The 18242-nt window shown below is 35.3% G+C and overlaps 1 protein-coding gene across 2 annotated transcripts in view; it reads left to right on the plus strand.

The window, feature by feature from the left end:
- Positions 1-18242, plus strand: part of PTBP3 (polypyrimidine tract binding protein 3) — a 48169-nt gene that overhangs the window by 20330 nt on the left and 9597 nt on the right. Inside the window, exons 6-15 of one of the 2 annotated variants that reach the window (XM_084225159.1) lie at positions 1345-1509; positions 5028-5138; positions 7241-7415; positions 10455-10532; positions 11190-11320; positions 13907-13940; positions 14547-14639; positions 15156-15372; positions 16397-16474; positions 17159-17717. In XM_084225159.1, the coding sequence (XP_084081285.1) occupies positions 1345-1509; positions 5028-5138; positions 7241-7415; positions 10455-10532; positions 11190-11320; positions 13907-13940; positions 14547-14639; positions 15156-15372; positions 16397-16474; positions 17159-17291 (1215 nt within the window). In that variant the 3' untranslated portion in view covers positions 17292-17717. Of the gene's footprint in view, positions 1-1344; positions 1510-5027; positions 5139-7240; positions 7416-10454; positions 10533-11189; positions 11321-13906; positions 13941-14546; positions 14640-15155; positions 15373-16396; positions 16475-17158; positions 17718-18242 lie in introns of those variants that run through there. The other variant, XM_084225160.1, reaches the window with a different exon arrangement.

The raw sequence follows: 18242 nt of genomic DNA on the forward strand, positions 1-18242 counted from the left end.
AAGTCTAATTAAGTAAACTGTGAAGTGATTTCAAAGGCTGAAATAGTTGTGACCAATGGCATAAAGCTGGGTTCCAATAACTGGCAGAGTACCCTAGGGGCTAATATTGGATTTTGGATTCCTAGATGAATTTCAACTGACCTCCCATTTAGATACATAAGTTATATACTGTGATGTGTCTGTCTGTAAGAATGTTGACCGTAGTGATTTGGGCATAAATCATTCATTTGTGCTGGCACAAAAGTCACACAAGTCTTGCAAGCTTGTCAGTCTGGTAGATATTATTTGTCTCTTTTCTCATCTAAGATTGCTGTATTGGTTTATTATCTGCAAAACCAAACAAATTACCAGATCTTTGTTTTAAGGATGTGGTTTACATAACAGCTTCAGGAAAACTATATGTATATTTGCAAATAAGACTCCTTGGGTCTCTTTCTGAGTATGTTCAACTTGGTGTGTGGCACTTGCTTTCTTCTATAACAGCACTGTCTACTTTTGAAAATAAGCTTAAGTGTTTGGCACTTAAATTTGAGTTTTAGATAAAATTTAAATTAGAGACCCTAGGAGAGCACCTGAATACTGTTACTGTCCTAGTTCCTGGGCTGAACCCTGAAGTACAGATTATTTTGCAGGGTTATATTTTTCTGGAACTAGGTAACATGTACCATGTGCCCTGTTTAATCTGTCTTCCAAAGAAATAGTGTAGCTGAGACATGACTTTAAGTCACAATACTGCATCTGGAAAGGAATATCTCTCCATAGTCACAGGAGGTATGAAAACCTGTTTGGGGAAAACCCATGAAAAATAAGTGAAGAGACTTATGTAATTACAGAAGTCTAGTTTGAGGAGTAAAATTTGAACCTATTTTTTGTGGTTGGTGGATTTGCTCTGAAAGAAGAGTAGGATGTACAGGTTTAAGCTTATTCCAACCAAATTTTAATTCCTGAAGAGAAGTAAATCCTAATAAAGCAGAGCAGATAGTTTTTGGTATGCTGACTGGTTGTTTTGTCTATCACAATATTACAATATTGTCATCTATAATATTGCTGGACAAATGTCTAGAATGACAATAGCTTACTGAACCAAAGAAAAATAGCTACGAAATTTAACAAAAAGTTTAACAAAAAAAATAGTTGTAATTCTGTAACTTACACTGACTAGTTGTAAGGGAGGAGCATGGAAAGTAATTATTTATTTATTAATGTGGGATTTGAATCAATAATATGAAGGAAATATGGTTTTATGAAGTTATTTTTTATGTCCTTTTCATTTAAGAGAACTTTGTTCAGTATGAATAATTTGTATATAAAATAACTGTGCTCTCTACTATGACTTAATTTCAGAGATCCCAACCTGCACCGCAATGTGCAAATGCTGTGCAGCATGGAAACCTGGGTATTACAAGTACTCTTGCTGCTGAAGGTGGTGTCTTTCCAAGTCATGGTTCTGTTCTTCGAATCATTGTTGAAAATGTTTTTTGTCCTGTCACTTTAGACATACTGTATCAGGTAATGAGGACTGCTTAACAAAAGTCACGATCTGTTCCAATGTTGCTACTGTAAATCCATTTTTTTTTTTTTTTAATGCATTGTTCCTGAATCTTCTGAGTGAGGACTGTCTCTTTAAAATAATTTCCTGAATTGGGGGATCTAGGTTTGAAATAGTTGTATGTAAATGAAATGCAAGTAAACAGGGCTTCAGTACTCAGATTTTCATGTTGTCTCATTTAGTTCCTTGCTGTGGAAGCAGCAACAAACTTAAACTGTTATTTCTGGTTTCTTGATGAGCTAGTGAAATACTGAATGTTATGAACTTGTGAATCCATATTTTCATACTCTTTCTGCTGAGTAACCTTTGTAGTTTGCTTTATGTTTAGGGTTTTATGTTTACTTTTATACCTCAGTCCAAGTGATGTAATATGCAAATTGCTTGTTAAAATCAAATGTTTTTGATTGTTCATCTTTAGAATGGCATTTGACTACCTCTGTAAGCTTAGAATAATGGTAGGCTGTAGTTATGAAAGACATTATTACACCTTCTGCTAGGTGTTTGGGCTATGCTGTTGAAAGCTCTAAGTTTAAAAATAATAACTTTAAGACCACTTCTTTGTGTCCAAAATATTTGTTGATACTTTACAAATATTGCAAAATATTTCATACTTGAAACTTTTGTAATTAATAGTAATTTATGAAGTAAAAACCATGCCCTACATATGAATTTCTTAAGTAATACAGTTTAGAATAACTGGGATAATTTTGTAGGAACCTGCAGTCCTAGAGATTCTTTTCCTGCTCTGCAAAGATCTCAAACAATAGTTGTCTTTAGCAACACTCTGTTTTTCCCCTTAATTCTTAAAATTTTCTGTTTCTCTGTATCACCTCACCATGATACTGATTAACTAGTGTACATATTAGTTGCCACTTGGATCTAAACCTTTGTATGTATCTTTGACTGTTGCTCACTCATTACCCAGCCTGTGCAAATACTATGTCAGCTGTTTAGGATTATTGCTGCATTCAGAATAACCTCAGAACAAGCCTCCTGTGGTTATGGAAGTTGTACTCGTTCTAAGAATGCAAAAGCAAAGAGGAAATTAATATTAATTTACTTTCCTTTGATTTTAGTCTACTTCAATGCAGCACCCTATATATATTTTCAGTATTTTAATTGCTCTCAACTACTTTTCCAATATGTCTTGAAAATTCAGCAATATTTGAAAAGGGATCTTATTTGGAGTTCTTAATAGGGGACAATTCCTCTAATTAAAGCAGCAGTTTGTGCCCAATCTAACTTTTATTTTGTGCGGTAAGGTTAATGAAAATGAGTATTTTCACTGACAAGTATAGTATCTTATGGAACCCTAGTAGGCAAGCTGTCATTCCATACTTGGATTGTATTTTGTAAGCTGTCTTGCCTGTCAAAAATTAACTTTTTTTAATCACAATTTGCCTTAAAATATTTATCATAAGAAGCTGAAAATTCAGTGTTATCTTTGCAGAAACAAAGTTGATAACATAGAGTGTGTTTAGGTTTCAAATCAAACAGGAAGGAGTACACTAAATTTCATTACCTTAAAAAGGTCTATTAAGTTTTCTGGATAAACATGGAAAAACATGTTGAGAAGCTGTATTTAGGCATTTCTTAAGAGGAAGTGCTTTATGAACAGGAACTCAAAGACTAATTTTGAATTGTTGTGAAAAGGTTTTTGTTCTGGTTTTTTTTTTTCTGCTAAGTGATGACTTCAGCATTAAAATCTTGGTTTCTGTTTCTGTTTTTTTTTTTTTCTGCTAAGTGATGACTTCAGCATTAAAATCTTGTTTCTGAGAGATGGAGAAACTGGGTCTAAATGGTTGGGACATTAGTCTTGTATAACTGATTCTTGGCCCTAAGAGGTTGGCAAGAGATACTTATACTTATCTAAGTATTCTTTCCATTGCAGGTTTAATATTTCTCAGGGGTTTCTGCTTTCCTGACATTGCATTGATTCTAACAGTTTGTAGGAAAACGAATAGTATTTCTCAAACTCACCTTTCCTCTTTGACTGGACATTTTTTTTCCTGCATTTGCATAATACGTCCTAGCTTTACTTTTGTCCTCACTCTTGGTGGCATTGCTTTTGTTTAAACACCTTCATGTAATGCACACTCTCATTTTGAATGTATATATATTTAAATTCAGCCTTTAAAAGTATTTCTGCAATGCTTATGTTTGTAATAAATCAAATACCATTTGATTATAAAATATAGGGGTAGGTTCAAATCAAAGTCTTTGTTTTGCTTCTTTCCTTGTTGTTTTCTAGTTTAGGCCCTGGGTCTTAATAAGCATATCAATTATTTAAGTTGTATTTTATTCAACAGATTTGCAGAACTTGTCTAATGTACAGAACATAAAGGTGGATACTTTGAAATGCAGATTGCAGTTCCCATCTCAACTGACTTCCAGTAACGATGAATAATATTGATAGAAATAGACAGATCCATCAGGTCAATAGGTGGCTCTGTTGTGTACTTGAATAAATTTTGGGGTTTTTGACCATGGGATAATTATTCAACACCTGTTCCACTGATACCTGATGTGATGTACCTTTCTCAGAGGGGAAAAAGTGTTCTCACGTAGGAAGTAGTGGGGCTTGTTGACAGCTTTAAACTAGCTTGGAAATAGGAAAGGGTCATGTGTATAAGCTAGAGAACATGAGGCTGGAGAGCAGCACTGTAGAAAGGGAAAAGGGACCTGCACATCCTGGTCAATGGCAAGTTGAATATGAATCAGCAGTGTACCAGGTCTGGAGAGGAAGCCTTATGGGGAGTGGCTGAGGGCACACGGTCTGTTCAGCCTGGAGGAGACTGGGGGGAGACCTCCTTGCAGTTACAGCTTCCTCAGAGGGGAAGTGGAAGGAGCAGGTACTGCTCTCCTCAGTGTTGTGATGAGGGACAGGACTTGAGGAAATAGCATGAAGCCGAGTTGGGGAATGTTTAAGTTGGATTGGAAAAGGTTTTTCACCCAGAGGGTGTTGGGCTTTGCAACAGGCTCTTCAGGGAAGGGATCACAACACCAAGCCTGACAGAGTTCCAGAAGGTTTTGGACAATGCTCTCAGGCACATGGTGTGACTCTTGGGGTGTCCGGTGCAGAGCTGGGAACTGGACTCAGTTGATGATCCTTGTGGATTCCTTCCAACTCAGTGTGTTCAACATGACTTGTGAAGTCCATGTCTCAAACCTCAACTCTGATTCATTATTCACAATTTATCTGCAGACACTTGACAAATGCCTGTTTGGACTGTCCTTCCCTGTTTAGTTGATTAGACATTGCTAATTCTTTAAGGAAATTTTATCCTTCTTTCCTGTCTTTTGTAGCCTTTCTTTAATTATTTTTTTTACCTGAAACAAAATTCTCAGTTCACACAATTTTTGTCCAGCTCTCACAACAGAAATATTTTTCAGAAATTTATTTGGAATATTAAATGCTAGCTTTTAGGGTGCATGAATTACTCACTGCTTCTTAAAGCCCGTGTTTTTTCCCTAACAGATTTTCTCTAAATTTGGCTTTGTCTTGAAGATTGTCATGTTCCATAAGAACAATCAATTTCAAGCTCTACTTCAATATGCTGATGCAATGAATGCATATTATGCCAAAATGGTAAGTATAATGTATTCAGCTTGATTTTGTTTGTTTGTTGGGGGGTTTTCTTTGCTAAGGGACAGAAGAAGCATTAGGAATATTTTGACTGTTAATTTTGTTATTTCTCACCATTCTAACACTCTTAATAACTTGGACATTAATAACTTTGACATCTCTCTTTAAGAGGACACCACTCTATCATCAACTGCAAACAAATCTGTAGCATATATACTCCAGGACCTGCATGAGTCTGTCAAAAAGAAAATCATTGATAATATTCTCTCTCAGTCTTCTCGAGGCTGGACAGGCCCAGCTCCTTCTACTTTTACTTGTGAAAGAGATGCTCCAATTGCTTAATCATCTTTGTAAGTCTACACTGAACCCATTCCAAGAGCTCCATTCTCTTTTGGGCTGATGAGCCCACAGCTGAACACAGCAGTCCCAATGTGGCCTCACCAGTGCTGAGTAGAGGGGCAGGATCACGTCCTTTGACCTGCTGGCAATGCTCTTTATAATGCATTGCAGGATGCCATTGACCTTCTTGGCCACAAGGAGAGATTGCTGGCTCACAGGCTTCTTGTGGTCCACAAAGATGCACATTCTTTGTAGAGCTGCCTTCCAGCAGATCATGCCCTAGTCTGTGCTTTGCACCTGCCTTGGCTGAATTTCAGGAGGTTCCTCAGTGCCCGTCTCTCCAGGCTGCTGAGGTCCTTCTGAAGGGCTGCACAGCCCTCTGGGCTCTCGGCCGCTCCTCCCAGCTTCGTGCTGTCAGTGAAATTGCTGAGGAGGCCTCTGCCCCTTCAGCCAAGTCATCTTTAGTTCTCATATAAAGGGGGCAGGAGGTAGTAAGTAGTCAGATGTGTAGAAAAGCTTTAGCAGTCCTTTCATGACACCTGTGATTCAAGTCCCAGAGAGACCTTTTTAGACCAATGGTCAGGTCAGTAGATGGGTGCCTCTGTGGTGGCAGGGCAACAATTATGCACCACTTCTGGGTGTTCTTAGGCACAGGATCTGTCCACTCTGTTATTTGACTTGAAGTCATGCCTAGGTCTGGGGCTTATATTGGAAAAGACCCTTAATGATAAACCTAATGCTGCCAAGTTCACTTCTAAACTGTCCTGAAGCACAACATCTGCACATCTTTTAAATACCTCCAGGGATGGTGGCTTCACCACTTGTCTGTTCCAATGCCTGATAACTGTTTTGATGAAGAAATTTTTCATAATATCCAGTCTAAACTCCCCTTGCAGAACTTGAGCCCATTTCCTCTTGTCATGTCACTTGTTTCATGGGAGAAGAGACTGACTCCTACCTTGCTACAGCTTCCTTTCAGGCAGTTGTAGAGAGCAGTATGGTCTCTCCTGAGCCTTCTTTTCCTCAATCCATACAACCCCAGCTCCCTCCAGCACTCCTCATGGGACTTGTGCTTCAGATCCTACATGAGAGTCTCTCATGTAAGGGTCAGTTCATGCAGTTAAAATTTCCGAATTAGTATTCCTATTATCATCTGCTAGTGTGTGTTGTGTGGGAGAGAAGTAAGATTAGAGACATAAGAAGTCAAGTCATGCTTAAAGGTGTGTTTTGTCCAGTTGACACAAACTGATATAATACTAACTAGTAGACTACACTAGAGGTTTAGGTAAGGATAGTCACAGCATAACTGTCTACTTGGTGTTGAAAAAGAGGGCTTAATACCAGAAGGTGAATTACTGTTTGGATTCAATTGCAAGGTGAAAACTTAATAGTGGAGTGGTTTGGATTGGAAGCAACTTTTAAAGGTCATCCAGTCCAATCCCCTGGAGTGAGCAGGGTCGCCTTCAACTAGATCAGGTTGCTCAGAGCCTTGTCCAATGGGCATCAGCCTCCTCTCAGGGCAACCTGTGCCAATGTTTTGTTACACTCATTGTAAAAAACTTCTTCCATATAGCTAATCCAAATCAACCTTCCCAGTTTAAAACCATTACCCCTTGTCCTATACCAACCTGCCCTACTAAAAGATCTGTCCTGTTCTTTCTTACAGACCACCTTCAAGTCCTGAAAGTCTGCTATAATAATGTAAACTTGTAGTGATGGCTGCCATTATGTGTTTTATCTCTGAAAATGTAATTATTTTTCTTCAGTCTCTGGATGGCCATTGTATCTACACTGGCTGCTGCACTCTGCGTATTGATTTCTCCAAGTTAACTAACCTAACGGTGAAGTACAACAATGACAAAAGTCGAGATTTCACTCGCATTGACCTTCCTTTTGGTGATGGCCAACGAACTGTAGAGACATCCTTATCTACTCCTTTTGGTAAGAAACCATCGCTTCTAGTGCTAAATACACGCTAAGATCCTAATTTTTATGTTGCACTTATGCTTTGGCTTCATATTAGGTTCATAGAGGGGTATATTTGTGTTTGCTGTGTCCACTAAAATTCGTATGGAAAGCATGAAGTTGAAGTCATGGTAAATTAATATCTGAAACAATAACATGAGGAGTACTAGTGGGCAAATTTTAAAGTCTTGTAAAAAAGCTACAAAATACTACTAAAAAGCTGTGAAATTGTGTCATTGGTACAGGTAATATAGTAAATATTGCATATTAGAATGGAAGTCATCACAAATTGACTCTGGTTGCCTAAAGCTGCTTGAAAATAAGTGTTTTGAGGGTATTAGTTCTTATTTGTTGCTATTTTAAGATGGTTGAGTGCTGCAAGAAACAAAACTAAGAAAATCGAAAATTTTATACTTATTTATATATGTCTATACTCATATTTTAAAATATAAAATTTAAGAAATTTTCTTGAATTTTGGAAGTCATTTTGGTGTAGAGGAGACAGTATTTCCTCGAAGTCACACTGGAGAAACGCTCACAACACAATTTGAATGATTTTAGCTATTTTTCTCTCTCTCTAATGACAACTATTATCAATAATACACAGCTAAGAACTGTCTTAGCTGTTGAATAGGTATCTAAGTGCTGTCCAATTGATTATCACAGTAAAAAGTGTGGGAGAATAATTCCCTATTTTCCTTTACTTTTCTGTGGCAGCTAGGACAAATACTGGGTTTGGTTTGATTTTTTGGATAGTTGAGTTAGTTAGCTTAGATTAGAATAAGAAAGTGAGTTGCACTCATTACTTTCTTGTTTTTTGTCTTTACTGCTCCCCTTAAATGCAGGCCTTGGATCTTTAGGTAATGGACAAATGTCATTACAGTGTGGGGCAGAGGAGGATGGTGGAATATGCCATACAGCCTTATAGAAATGTGCTGTTACAAGTCTAATATATTCTAATTAATTAGACTTGCACTATTTGAATGTCAGTGGAAGGGAAAAGTACAATTAGAGTAGTTTATTTCTGCACTTGCTTGTAGGGCAGAAATAACTATGCTTTTGGAGAATAACACATGAACACTTCTCCCCACTTCTCCCTATCTTCCCCCTCACTCTCCCAAGCTTTTCATTGCTAGGAGCCTTGTTTTCTTTTACTGTAAGAGTAAGAAGTGCTGGAATAGTCTGATGTCTGTACCAAAATTTGTCTGTGGTATGTTCATAGAAGCAGCTGCACATTTATTTTAAAAAGCAATAAAAAATAGCTGTACACAGGGAGAAGTATGCTTCCTAGCCTTTCTGTCAGTGATGACAACATGCACATATTGTCATTGGCATGTTCTGAGAAACTTAGTTACAGAACATGAGGGAAATATGTTCTAAGTCATGTGACTACCTTCACTACTTCTTATTACTAGTGGATGTAGTTTTGAAGTAGAATTATAAGACAAAGCTGGTAACTGTCAGAACAATATATCTGCTTTTTATTGTAGACTTGAAGTTATCTAATAGCAAAACTAAACTGTTCTTGAAACTAATTTTTCTTCTTTTTTCTTTACTTTTCTTCTGCCTTCTGTGGAAAAGATACTGCACTATAAACAGATTTTGTGCATATTTTGCATTTAAAGAGTTCTTGCATCCAGTGAGCAGAAATACCTGAATTGGCTTGCTTAGAAAGCTAGGCAGATAGCCATGAAGCAAATTAATTAAAAAAAAAAAAGGCAAAAAGAATTCTAGATCTTTCTGCATTAGCTCAGTTTGACAATTTTTACATTCCTGATTTTGGTATCAGAATGCAACATGCAGATCTTATTTGGCAGAATAAAAGTTCTTGATCTATTTATTCATTAATGTTTCCATTACCATTCTCAGATTGTGAATAAGTGATTAATAACTATATTACCAGAACTTGTCAGTATAATTTCAAAAATGTCTTTACTTGCTTCAGTGTCATAAATGTGTTCAGTTTCTTGTGTGAAAGATACTTTTTTGCCACAGATAAGAGGTGGTGTAATGTGGTTCAGTATTCATGGATACTTGATCTGTGGTGTTTGCTACATTTCTTTTTGTAATTCATAATAGATATTTTTTTCTGATATTGTATTATCCCTATTGATAACCATTTGTTAGTAGCTCTATATTTTAGTCAGTAGTGTGGAGGTTTTAGTAGTAAAACAGACATATTACCAAGTTTGTAGAATGTTTTCTACTTATACATGCCCCATTTGAAAAAATCAAAATCTGGTGTGTCCTTACATATGAACAAATCCACAGCTCAAGCTTGTATCTAACTGCTTAGAACACAGCTTTGTGAGCTACCCTGGGTAGCACTTGACTCCGCATACTAATGTGGAAATCACTGAGCTATCTTTGATGCTGGGACTCTCCATATGTTGCTATTCCAAATCTGGTTAATGCTTGTGATTTCCAGGGGAACTATAAAAAACACTGGTTATGTATAAAGTTACACAAACTGGGAAAGTGCATCTCCTTAAAAAGCAGAATATATATGCTTTATGCATTTCAGCAGCTAGTAAAATTCAGAACCTCAGATTAGTTGTAGAAGTTTGTATTATTAAGCTTATACTGATCTTAGTATTCAGGAGTTGTATCTAATCATTGCAAAACATCTTTGACTGTATTTACTTGCAGAAAATTTCTAGAATACATGTCCATTGTGTGAATAGCAATCATTGAACACAGGCTCTAATGGATACTAGTCTCTGCTGTGCTTTCCTATTCAAACTTCTCTAATTTACATTTTGCCTGGACTTCATTTTAGAGAGGAATGTTGAGGCTGACTAGAAAATTTGCTTTCAAAAGTGGCTGAAAATTGTCTTTGTACAACATAGAATCTTGGATTTCAATCAGTTTTAACCCAAAAAATTTTATAAACATCTGGAAGTGCATATAAAGTCAAAATAGCAATACTGGTAGCTGATTCTGATTGCTGAAATCTCTTCTGTTTTTCTAAAGCTTTTAAAATTTGCTTTAAAAAAATCTATCTGTTCTCTCTAGCTACCCAAAATACCATATTTCCATCATATACAGGGCCTCCTGGGTTTGCCCCAGCCTTGGGCTTTCCTCAGGGAGCAGGTAAGTTTGTTTTCCAAAAATGTGGTGTTTGTAGTTATGTCAGTGGCTTATCTGAATACATCTGTTCAGAGACATTTGTTTTAAAATACAGAAATCAGAGCACAGTATTAATTTGAGTAATTGTAAGTCTTTCTCAGATATATATATATACTCAATAAAATAAGTTTCTGTAATAAAAACCATATCCTGATGTAGTTTATCATTCAATAAGGAAAGAATCTAAATGCTATGATAAAGATTACCTGCAAGAGAAGAAATTGAGCATTTTTTTTTCTCAGAATCATAACACTGCTATGACATTCAAAGCAAATTGAGGGAAGTCTCCACTTTTCTGGCTATCAAGAGATAAATACATGGTTTTTTTAGACTGTGAGCTTTCCCTTTCTAGCATGGGATAAATTTGTGTGCTGAATTTTTTTTTCTTTCTTGGGCTGCAATTTATGTCCCCTTTTGTTTGGGTCTATTTGCTTAGCTGTATATTTCTTTTTTCTCTGAAAGGGAGGTGCTTCCTGTTTTATTGGTCAGATACTAGTAATAACTAAATTCCTTAAAATCATTTTTAAATTGGATATTGATGCTTTTGTCAAATATAACCTGCTTGTGAATTCTTCCTTACCCACTCTGAGATGTCAAGTGATGCTATTTATACCTTTCCAGGTCCTTCTGTTCTGCCTGTTCCTGGAGCACTTGGTCCTCTCACGGTCACCGCATCAGCAGCGCCTGGACATATGACTATTCCTGGTATTCCAGGAAACTCCGTTTTACTAGTTAGCAACCTCAACCCTGAAGTAAGTTTGACTGGTGGAACTGATGTGTCACCTTGTGCCAGCTGCCAGAATCCTTGAAAACTGACATTAGCTGAAGGAATAAAAAAAATTCTCTATGCTGAAAATATAAAAAGCAGGACACATCTATACTTGTTTTTAGGTAGTTAGCAATATTGGTGAGGTTTAAAAACTCCCATCAGTGAAAAGCTTCCTGACACAGTTTACTTTAAGAACCCTATGTTAGCAGTGTAGCTAGTAATTAGAGAGAAGTCTGTGGTCAACTGTAAGAAATGTTTGAAGATGTAAACAACATACATGTGATAATTTACTGATATCTCTGTTATTATGACTTCTCTGTGTGCTTTTTTATCTGTAAAGAAGGCAAAGGATTTTTCCTTACATTGCTTAAAAAACAAGGAGTTAAATGGAAAGGAGGACACAGAAAGGGAAACAAAAGCATGCCAAATCAAGTACCTTTCTAAACATGTGTAGGATCTTTCTAGTTTTGCAACTTTTTTGAGACTGAAGAAAAAGAACACGGGTACATTATGTCATTGACATCACTCTACATTTATTTTTAAAAGTTAGTAAGTGCCCATGTTCACTTTTCATAGTACCATACTGATGCTATTTCCTATGGTGGCAGTAAAATTACCAAGGACAGCTTGGAAAGTTATTTTTGTAATAGCAATTACATAGGCTGGTCTATAATCTTCCTCATGTTACTTGAACACTGATCAGTTCTTAATTAAAAGCAATATACATTTTCTTAAAAAATCAAACAAGCTTTACCAGGGCCCTGACTTAAAACACAATTCTTTTTGACTATTGATAAGCAGTTGTATTGCAGCAAGGAAAAATTCTTGTTGCACACACTCCATATATTTCCTTAACTGTAAAATTGTTAGGAGTTGTTGGCAAAATTTAAGTTCCCTTCATATTCTGATGTTTAAAAATCTGATCATCAGTTTCTTTAAGTAATTGTTCTGTTTCTGTTTTCGTACTAACAGCCAAATTCACAGTAAGCATCAAAAACCCAGCTGTACACAGGGCTGTAAGACAAGTCACTTTTTCTGTAATTTTACAATACATCAGTAAGTTTCTGATGATGGTTGCAGAGGTGCTTTCTGCAGCTGACTGCTTATTTTCTGAATCTAAAAGGAGGAGCATGCCTCTTAAAAATAAGCACATGTGAAGCATAGGTCAGAGCTCTTTTTAGGACATTGATGCTTTACATAATACAAATTACAGCTAAGAATTCATGTAGAACTTGGTGCTGTAGTGCATGATACGATATCAATGTATTGAGTAATGCCCAACTTCTTAAAAGGATAAAAATAAGAATGTACTACAGCACTAATTGTTGGAAATATACTTCTTGGCAGTTCTGTAGTACTTGTTTTTCAGTATTGGTTGTCTGACACCTGTCACTCCTTTTTCTCTGTATAGAAAATCTGGTTGACCTTATTTCAGTTCATATTTCTCTCCTGTTGCAGGGTTTCGGTGTGCATTTTAACATCTCTTCATGACTTTTAAATTATCTGGTTTTGTTTTCCATTCTCCTCTGCCCCTTTTTTTTAAGTAGAAATATTTCAGTCTCATTTGAATAAGAAATTTCTATTTAAAAACAGAAGTCTCCATCCTGAATTTAAATATTTGGACCAGAAGAATAAACTCTTGATGAATTTAGATTTTACATTGATAGTAATTGTTCTCTGCCACTAAATGCTGATGATAAATGGGTATGGCCTTATGCTTAGCCTGCAATATCTGCTTTTTTGACTAATTTAGGTATATTTGGTAACATTTGAGAAGTTGAGTTGTGAAGGAATAGGGCTAGAGAGTGTGAGTAGTGCTTCTGATATGCAGATATTTTTAGAACTCATTACTGGCAAAACCTTTGCCTCAGCTGAAAAAATTTTGGCTGCATTAGATTGTAAATTGTCTTCTTTGGTAGTTGGTATACAAGGTTTGTATTGAGAATCACTGAAGAGAAATTTCTTTCAGTATTTATCTTTCTATTCACAGCTTCTAATTGAATACAATTTAAATACCACTTTCTATATGCCTAATATATAAACAGTTAAATTCTCTGAGTCTTCCTTTAGAATGTCATGGCCATGTCGCGGGATGGGGAAAAAATTGAAGACAAGGCAAACACATTTTGAAGCAACTGGGTTTAGTTTTGTTGGTATTGTCTGTTGTTTACAAAATACAAAGGAATTCTTTAATGCTTTATTTCTAATTTAATCAATGTCTTTCACTCTTTTCACAGAATGAGCAGGTAGCTTAGAAAGGATAAGGTCAAATAATGAAGCTACTTAAAAAATTAATAGCTTCTGCAGCATGACAGAATGAGTCTTGAGTGATGAAAATGCATGAGCTGAAGTGTTGCTCTGTTTACATATATTTTACATGTGCAAAGTAAATGTGTATTAACAAGACTGCCATACACTGATTATTGCAGGGAATGGCTTTTGGAGGTACAGGTTTATGTATTAGTATGCAGCATCTCTTCTGTTCTTTTTGTTTACCATGCACTTATAGAATAGATGTCTTCATTTGCATGGCTTTAGAAATAACGTACTCATTTTATCATTTAAACAGGCCATCACACCTTATGGACTTTTCATCCTGTTTGGTAAGATATGTCAAATACACCTTGACAAACCACAGAGCTAGTGGTTCTTTTTTTTTTAATCTGACCCATGCTGGTTAATTCAAACTCCATTGCTCTGTGCACATCCAGGAAATGCACTGGTTTTAAAATGGCAGTAAGTTGAGTCATTACTTAAAAGCCACAGATACCAAAATGGCAAAACAGTTAGTGTCAGAAGAATTGTGGTGTGTGGTCCAATTTGTTTACTAGAAAAAATGGGAAAGAAAAGTAAGATGAAAAAACAGAGGTTGCATCAGAGGAAATGCTGTACAGAATTGGGCCATACATTAGTTGCAGGGGACAGTGTTGGGTAAATAATATTTAAATATGCCTCAGTTAAGAGCACTTTTACAACTGAACATAAACATGCAGTGGTATGACTGGGATCTGGGGAATTTTCCTCCACTTATGAGCCCCAGAATAAAATAAACAAACTTTAAAACTCTCCTTATTTAAACTAATATTTTAACTAATCTGTTTAATGAGGTATTATTTTTTGTAACATTGATGTTAGTCAAAATAAACAGACTTGGCCTTGTGCTTTAGTTAGTAGTGCTCTGAAAAAATTTCCTTTCTGGATTTCCACAGGTGTGTATGGTGACGTGCATCGTGTGAAAATCATGTTTAAGAAAAGAGGAATTGCTTTGGTTCAGATGGCAGATGCAACCCAAGCTCAATTAGGTACTGATTTTTACAGTTATGCTTCAAGCTAACATGAGTTTAATATAAAGGAGGAATTTTTCATCTGTCAGTGACAAGCATAAACAAATAAATTCATCATTGTGGTGCATTACTACATGCAAACTTTGATAATACTCTTAGTGGTTTTAAAAAAAATAGTCTGACTCTAATCTAGTAAATAATAGAACTAAAACATACAACTCTCCTGTCATTTATTTTAATAATACATTATATTATTTTCCTGTAATTTATATCTACCTATTTAAGAATGATCAACTCATCAGTATTGAAATGCTGTTATGCATTTTTTTGGCATTTGAACTGGAGATTATATTATATCCTTATACCTTTTTAAAATGTAATGTTGTGATGTAGCCCACCTGGTAGATGTGGAAGTTCCAGTTTAAATTTAGAATTTGAAATCTGACACTAAGTAGAAGACAGTATTAGTATTCAAAGAATTGTCTTTTCTTCCCCTCCATTAATTCCTGTTCAAACTACATTTCCACTGGTTAGCTATCAACTACTTGAATGGACAGAGGCTTTATGGAAGGGTCATGCATGCTACTCTTTCAAAATATCAGACAATTCAACTTCCTCGTGAGGGACAAGAGGACAAAGGTCTGACAAAGGACTATAGCAATAGCCCTTTACATCGCTTTAAGAATCCCTGCTCTAAGAATTTCCAAAATATATTTCCTCCATCTGCAACCTTGCATCTGTCCAACATCCCGTGAGTATCTGCATGTGTCATCTTCTTGGAAAGATATTTTTTAGGTGGTGTTGTCAAGTTAAAAAGTCTAACAAGTTTTGGTTTTCTTTCCTTGGCCTTTTACAATTTATTCTGCTGTGGGTCATTCTGTTATGTTACTAACAATAAGTAAATCCTTTAACTGTCCCGTTTTCATCATTAGCAGAGAGGATAATTAAAGGAATTATCTTCTTTGAGTTTTGATCAATTTATATTTTATTGTCAAATATTTTATATGCTTTTGGTTTTTGACATATTAAATCATGTGTCACAGATTTTCACAAAGGCTAAAGATGTATTTTTTGAGGTAATGTACATGCAAACAAATTTATCGTGGACATTGTTATTTACTATAGATACGGTGTTTAATAATTCTAACACTTTTTAAAGAACAGTTTCTACAAATTCCGATCTCTTACATGAAGGGCAAGTTGTGAGAAAGTAAAAAGTATGTCGTGTGCTCTCTAAGACTGAAATAATCTTTTTTATGTCTAGAATATTATCAGTAGTGTGTGGAGTAACAGCCAAACATAGGTTTTACAGGCTTCTCTTGTTTGGTAGCTGTGCAGGGAGCAAAAAAGGAAACTATCAAATTTTGCTACAGTAAGAAAGTAAATAAAACACTTTGAAAACAGCTTTTTGAGTAAAATGAAAATCTTTCAAAATTGAACATATGGGATGTGCACTTGCACAAATTGCAAGATGAAATGTATTCCTTAAGATTTTTAGGAGATTTTTTTGCAATCTGAGTTTTACTGACAAAGAAACAGGGTTGTATGAAAAAGAATAGTGTCTAAAATATTTTTCTAGCATAATGTGATACTAAAATGTAGAGTAAATGCAAGTGTTTTGAGCTCAAGTGTTTGAGTTGATGGAGATAAATTTAAACAGCAAAAACTAGTTTAGAAGCCAAAATCAAGATCTTGATATTATTACAATTTTATTATTCTGTGCTCTTCTACAAATTTAGGGGAGTTTGTTTTTGTTTTTTGTTGTTTTCAATTAGGCCTTCTGTTACTGTTGATGATTTGAAGAACCTTTTTACAAGTAAAGGATCTACTGTGAAAGGCTTCAAATTTTTCCAGTAAGTTCTCTTGTAAATTTGCTAAGCAAGCTTTCATCCTAGAGAATAGCTAATTGCTTTTTTGTGACTTTATATGTCTATACAACTACAGGCAAAATTCTATGTATATATAGCTATAGGCAAAACTGGTACACCTATCACAATTTTTATGATACTTTGTCTTAAAATTTTAAATGGAATACTGGGTTAGCATAACTAAGCTGAAAATATGCAGCCTTTTGACAAATTCCATGTGCGTTCAAAGTAAAACAAGTTCAAGGAAAGTAAACGCTGACTTGAAAAAATACAAGTTTTGTGTATGTAAAATGCCATATAAAAATGACAGTGATGGCAATGTATCTACATTAAGGTTAGTTGACAATATTATTTTAGCACACTCATGCTTGCTAGAATAGTCCCATCTATATGGACAATGCAAGTATTTTTAAGAGGTCTTCAAGCCTTATTTTGACCTAGCTTTTTGAAGTCCAGTGTATTGAAAGAATGACATGACTTTAAGCCATAGATTCACAAAATTTATGACATTTTTTTTATCTTCGCATTTTAGCAGATGCATAAACAGCTCTGATTATTTTGCTGTACAAGTGTGCCTGATATAGCTGAGGAAAAAACCCCACTTGTGCTTTTCTATGTTGGCTAGTGAAAATTTGGTTAGGATTAATAATTGGTTTTATTGTTCTTCAGGAAAGATTGCAAAATGGCTCTTATCCAGCTGGGTTCTGTGGAGGAAGCAGTTCATGCTCTCATTGAGCTTCACAATCATGACTTTGGAGAAAACCAACATCTCAGAGTTTCCTTCTCAAAATCTTCTATCTGAGGTTTTTCTGTGAATTTTCCCTTTAAGGCTGCATAGTAGTTTTAGTGAAATCTTCTAAGAGAGAGACTGGGACAGCTCTGACCAACTCTGTCTCTTAAAAGAAAAACCTCATTCATACACAAAGAATTAAGTGATGATTTTTCTGATTCTAGCTGCAATTATGCCATCCATAGAAAGATTCTTCTGTGAATCATTTTAGCAACAATATTTATCATCAAATTTCCTGCTTAAAATTATGTTTTGAAACCATCCTTTCAGCTTTTGTTTGAAATCAGCCTTACAAAACAATTTCTGAATGCTTTTACAATTTATCAAATGAGTATGTTTAATGAAAAGGTAAACCTACTCTGCAAATTAAACACTAATTTGAATGTGAAATAGTGCTTGGGTTTCTTGAAGGAAAGCAAACAGTAACTGTATCCTCTAAATAGTATTTATGTTACCAAGGTGTGTGTTCATACTTTGGCAAATCTTTACAAAAAACTTGTTTATAAAAATAAAGTCTGTGCTGTTGTTATAGATTAAATTATTAGAGAAAAGGCAGTGCCTTCTCTCTCTGGAATAAAAGTATTAGACAAGTTTCTTCAAGGTGTGGTATTGGAGAATTAGTTTGACTTGACTGTGGGTTGGAAGTTTGATGTCCTATTTCTACTATGAAGGGATGTGTAACAGTACCTTGGAGAAAATAAAACAAGAAAATGATCTTGATTTAAAATAATTTTTTTTCATTTCTCTAAATAATTAAATGTTTGCAATCTTATGGGAAATATTCAGGTCTGTGATGGTTTCTCAAGTTTTTAAGAAGTTATTTTTGCTAAGGTCATTTTTCAGGGCAGTAAAATTAAACCTCAAGGTTTTTTACCACTCTACAGTCTAATACTTAAATTACTGTGTATTTGCCTAACTTCTTATTTTGTGCCTTACTATATGTGTATTAATAGATTAGAGTGT

This window comes from Fringilla coelebs, assembly GCF_963513975.1.
Source record: "Fringilla coelebs genome assembly, chromosome: Z".
Classification (NCBI taxonomy): domain Eukaryota; kingdom Metazoa; phylum Chordata; class Aves; order Passeriformes; family Fringillidae; genus Fringilla; species Fringilla coelebs.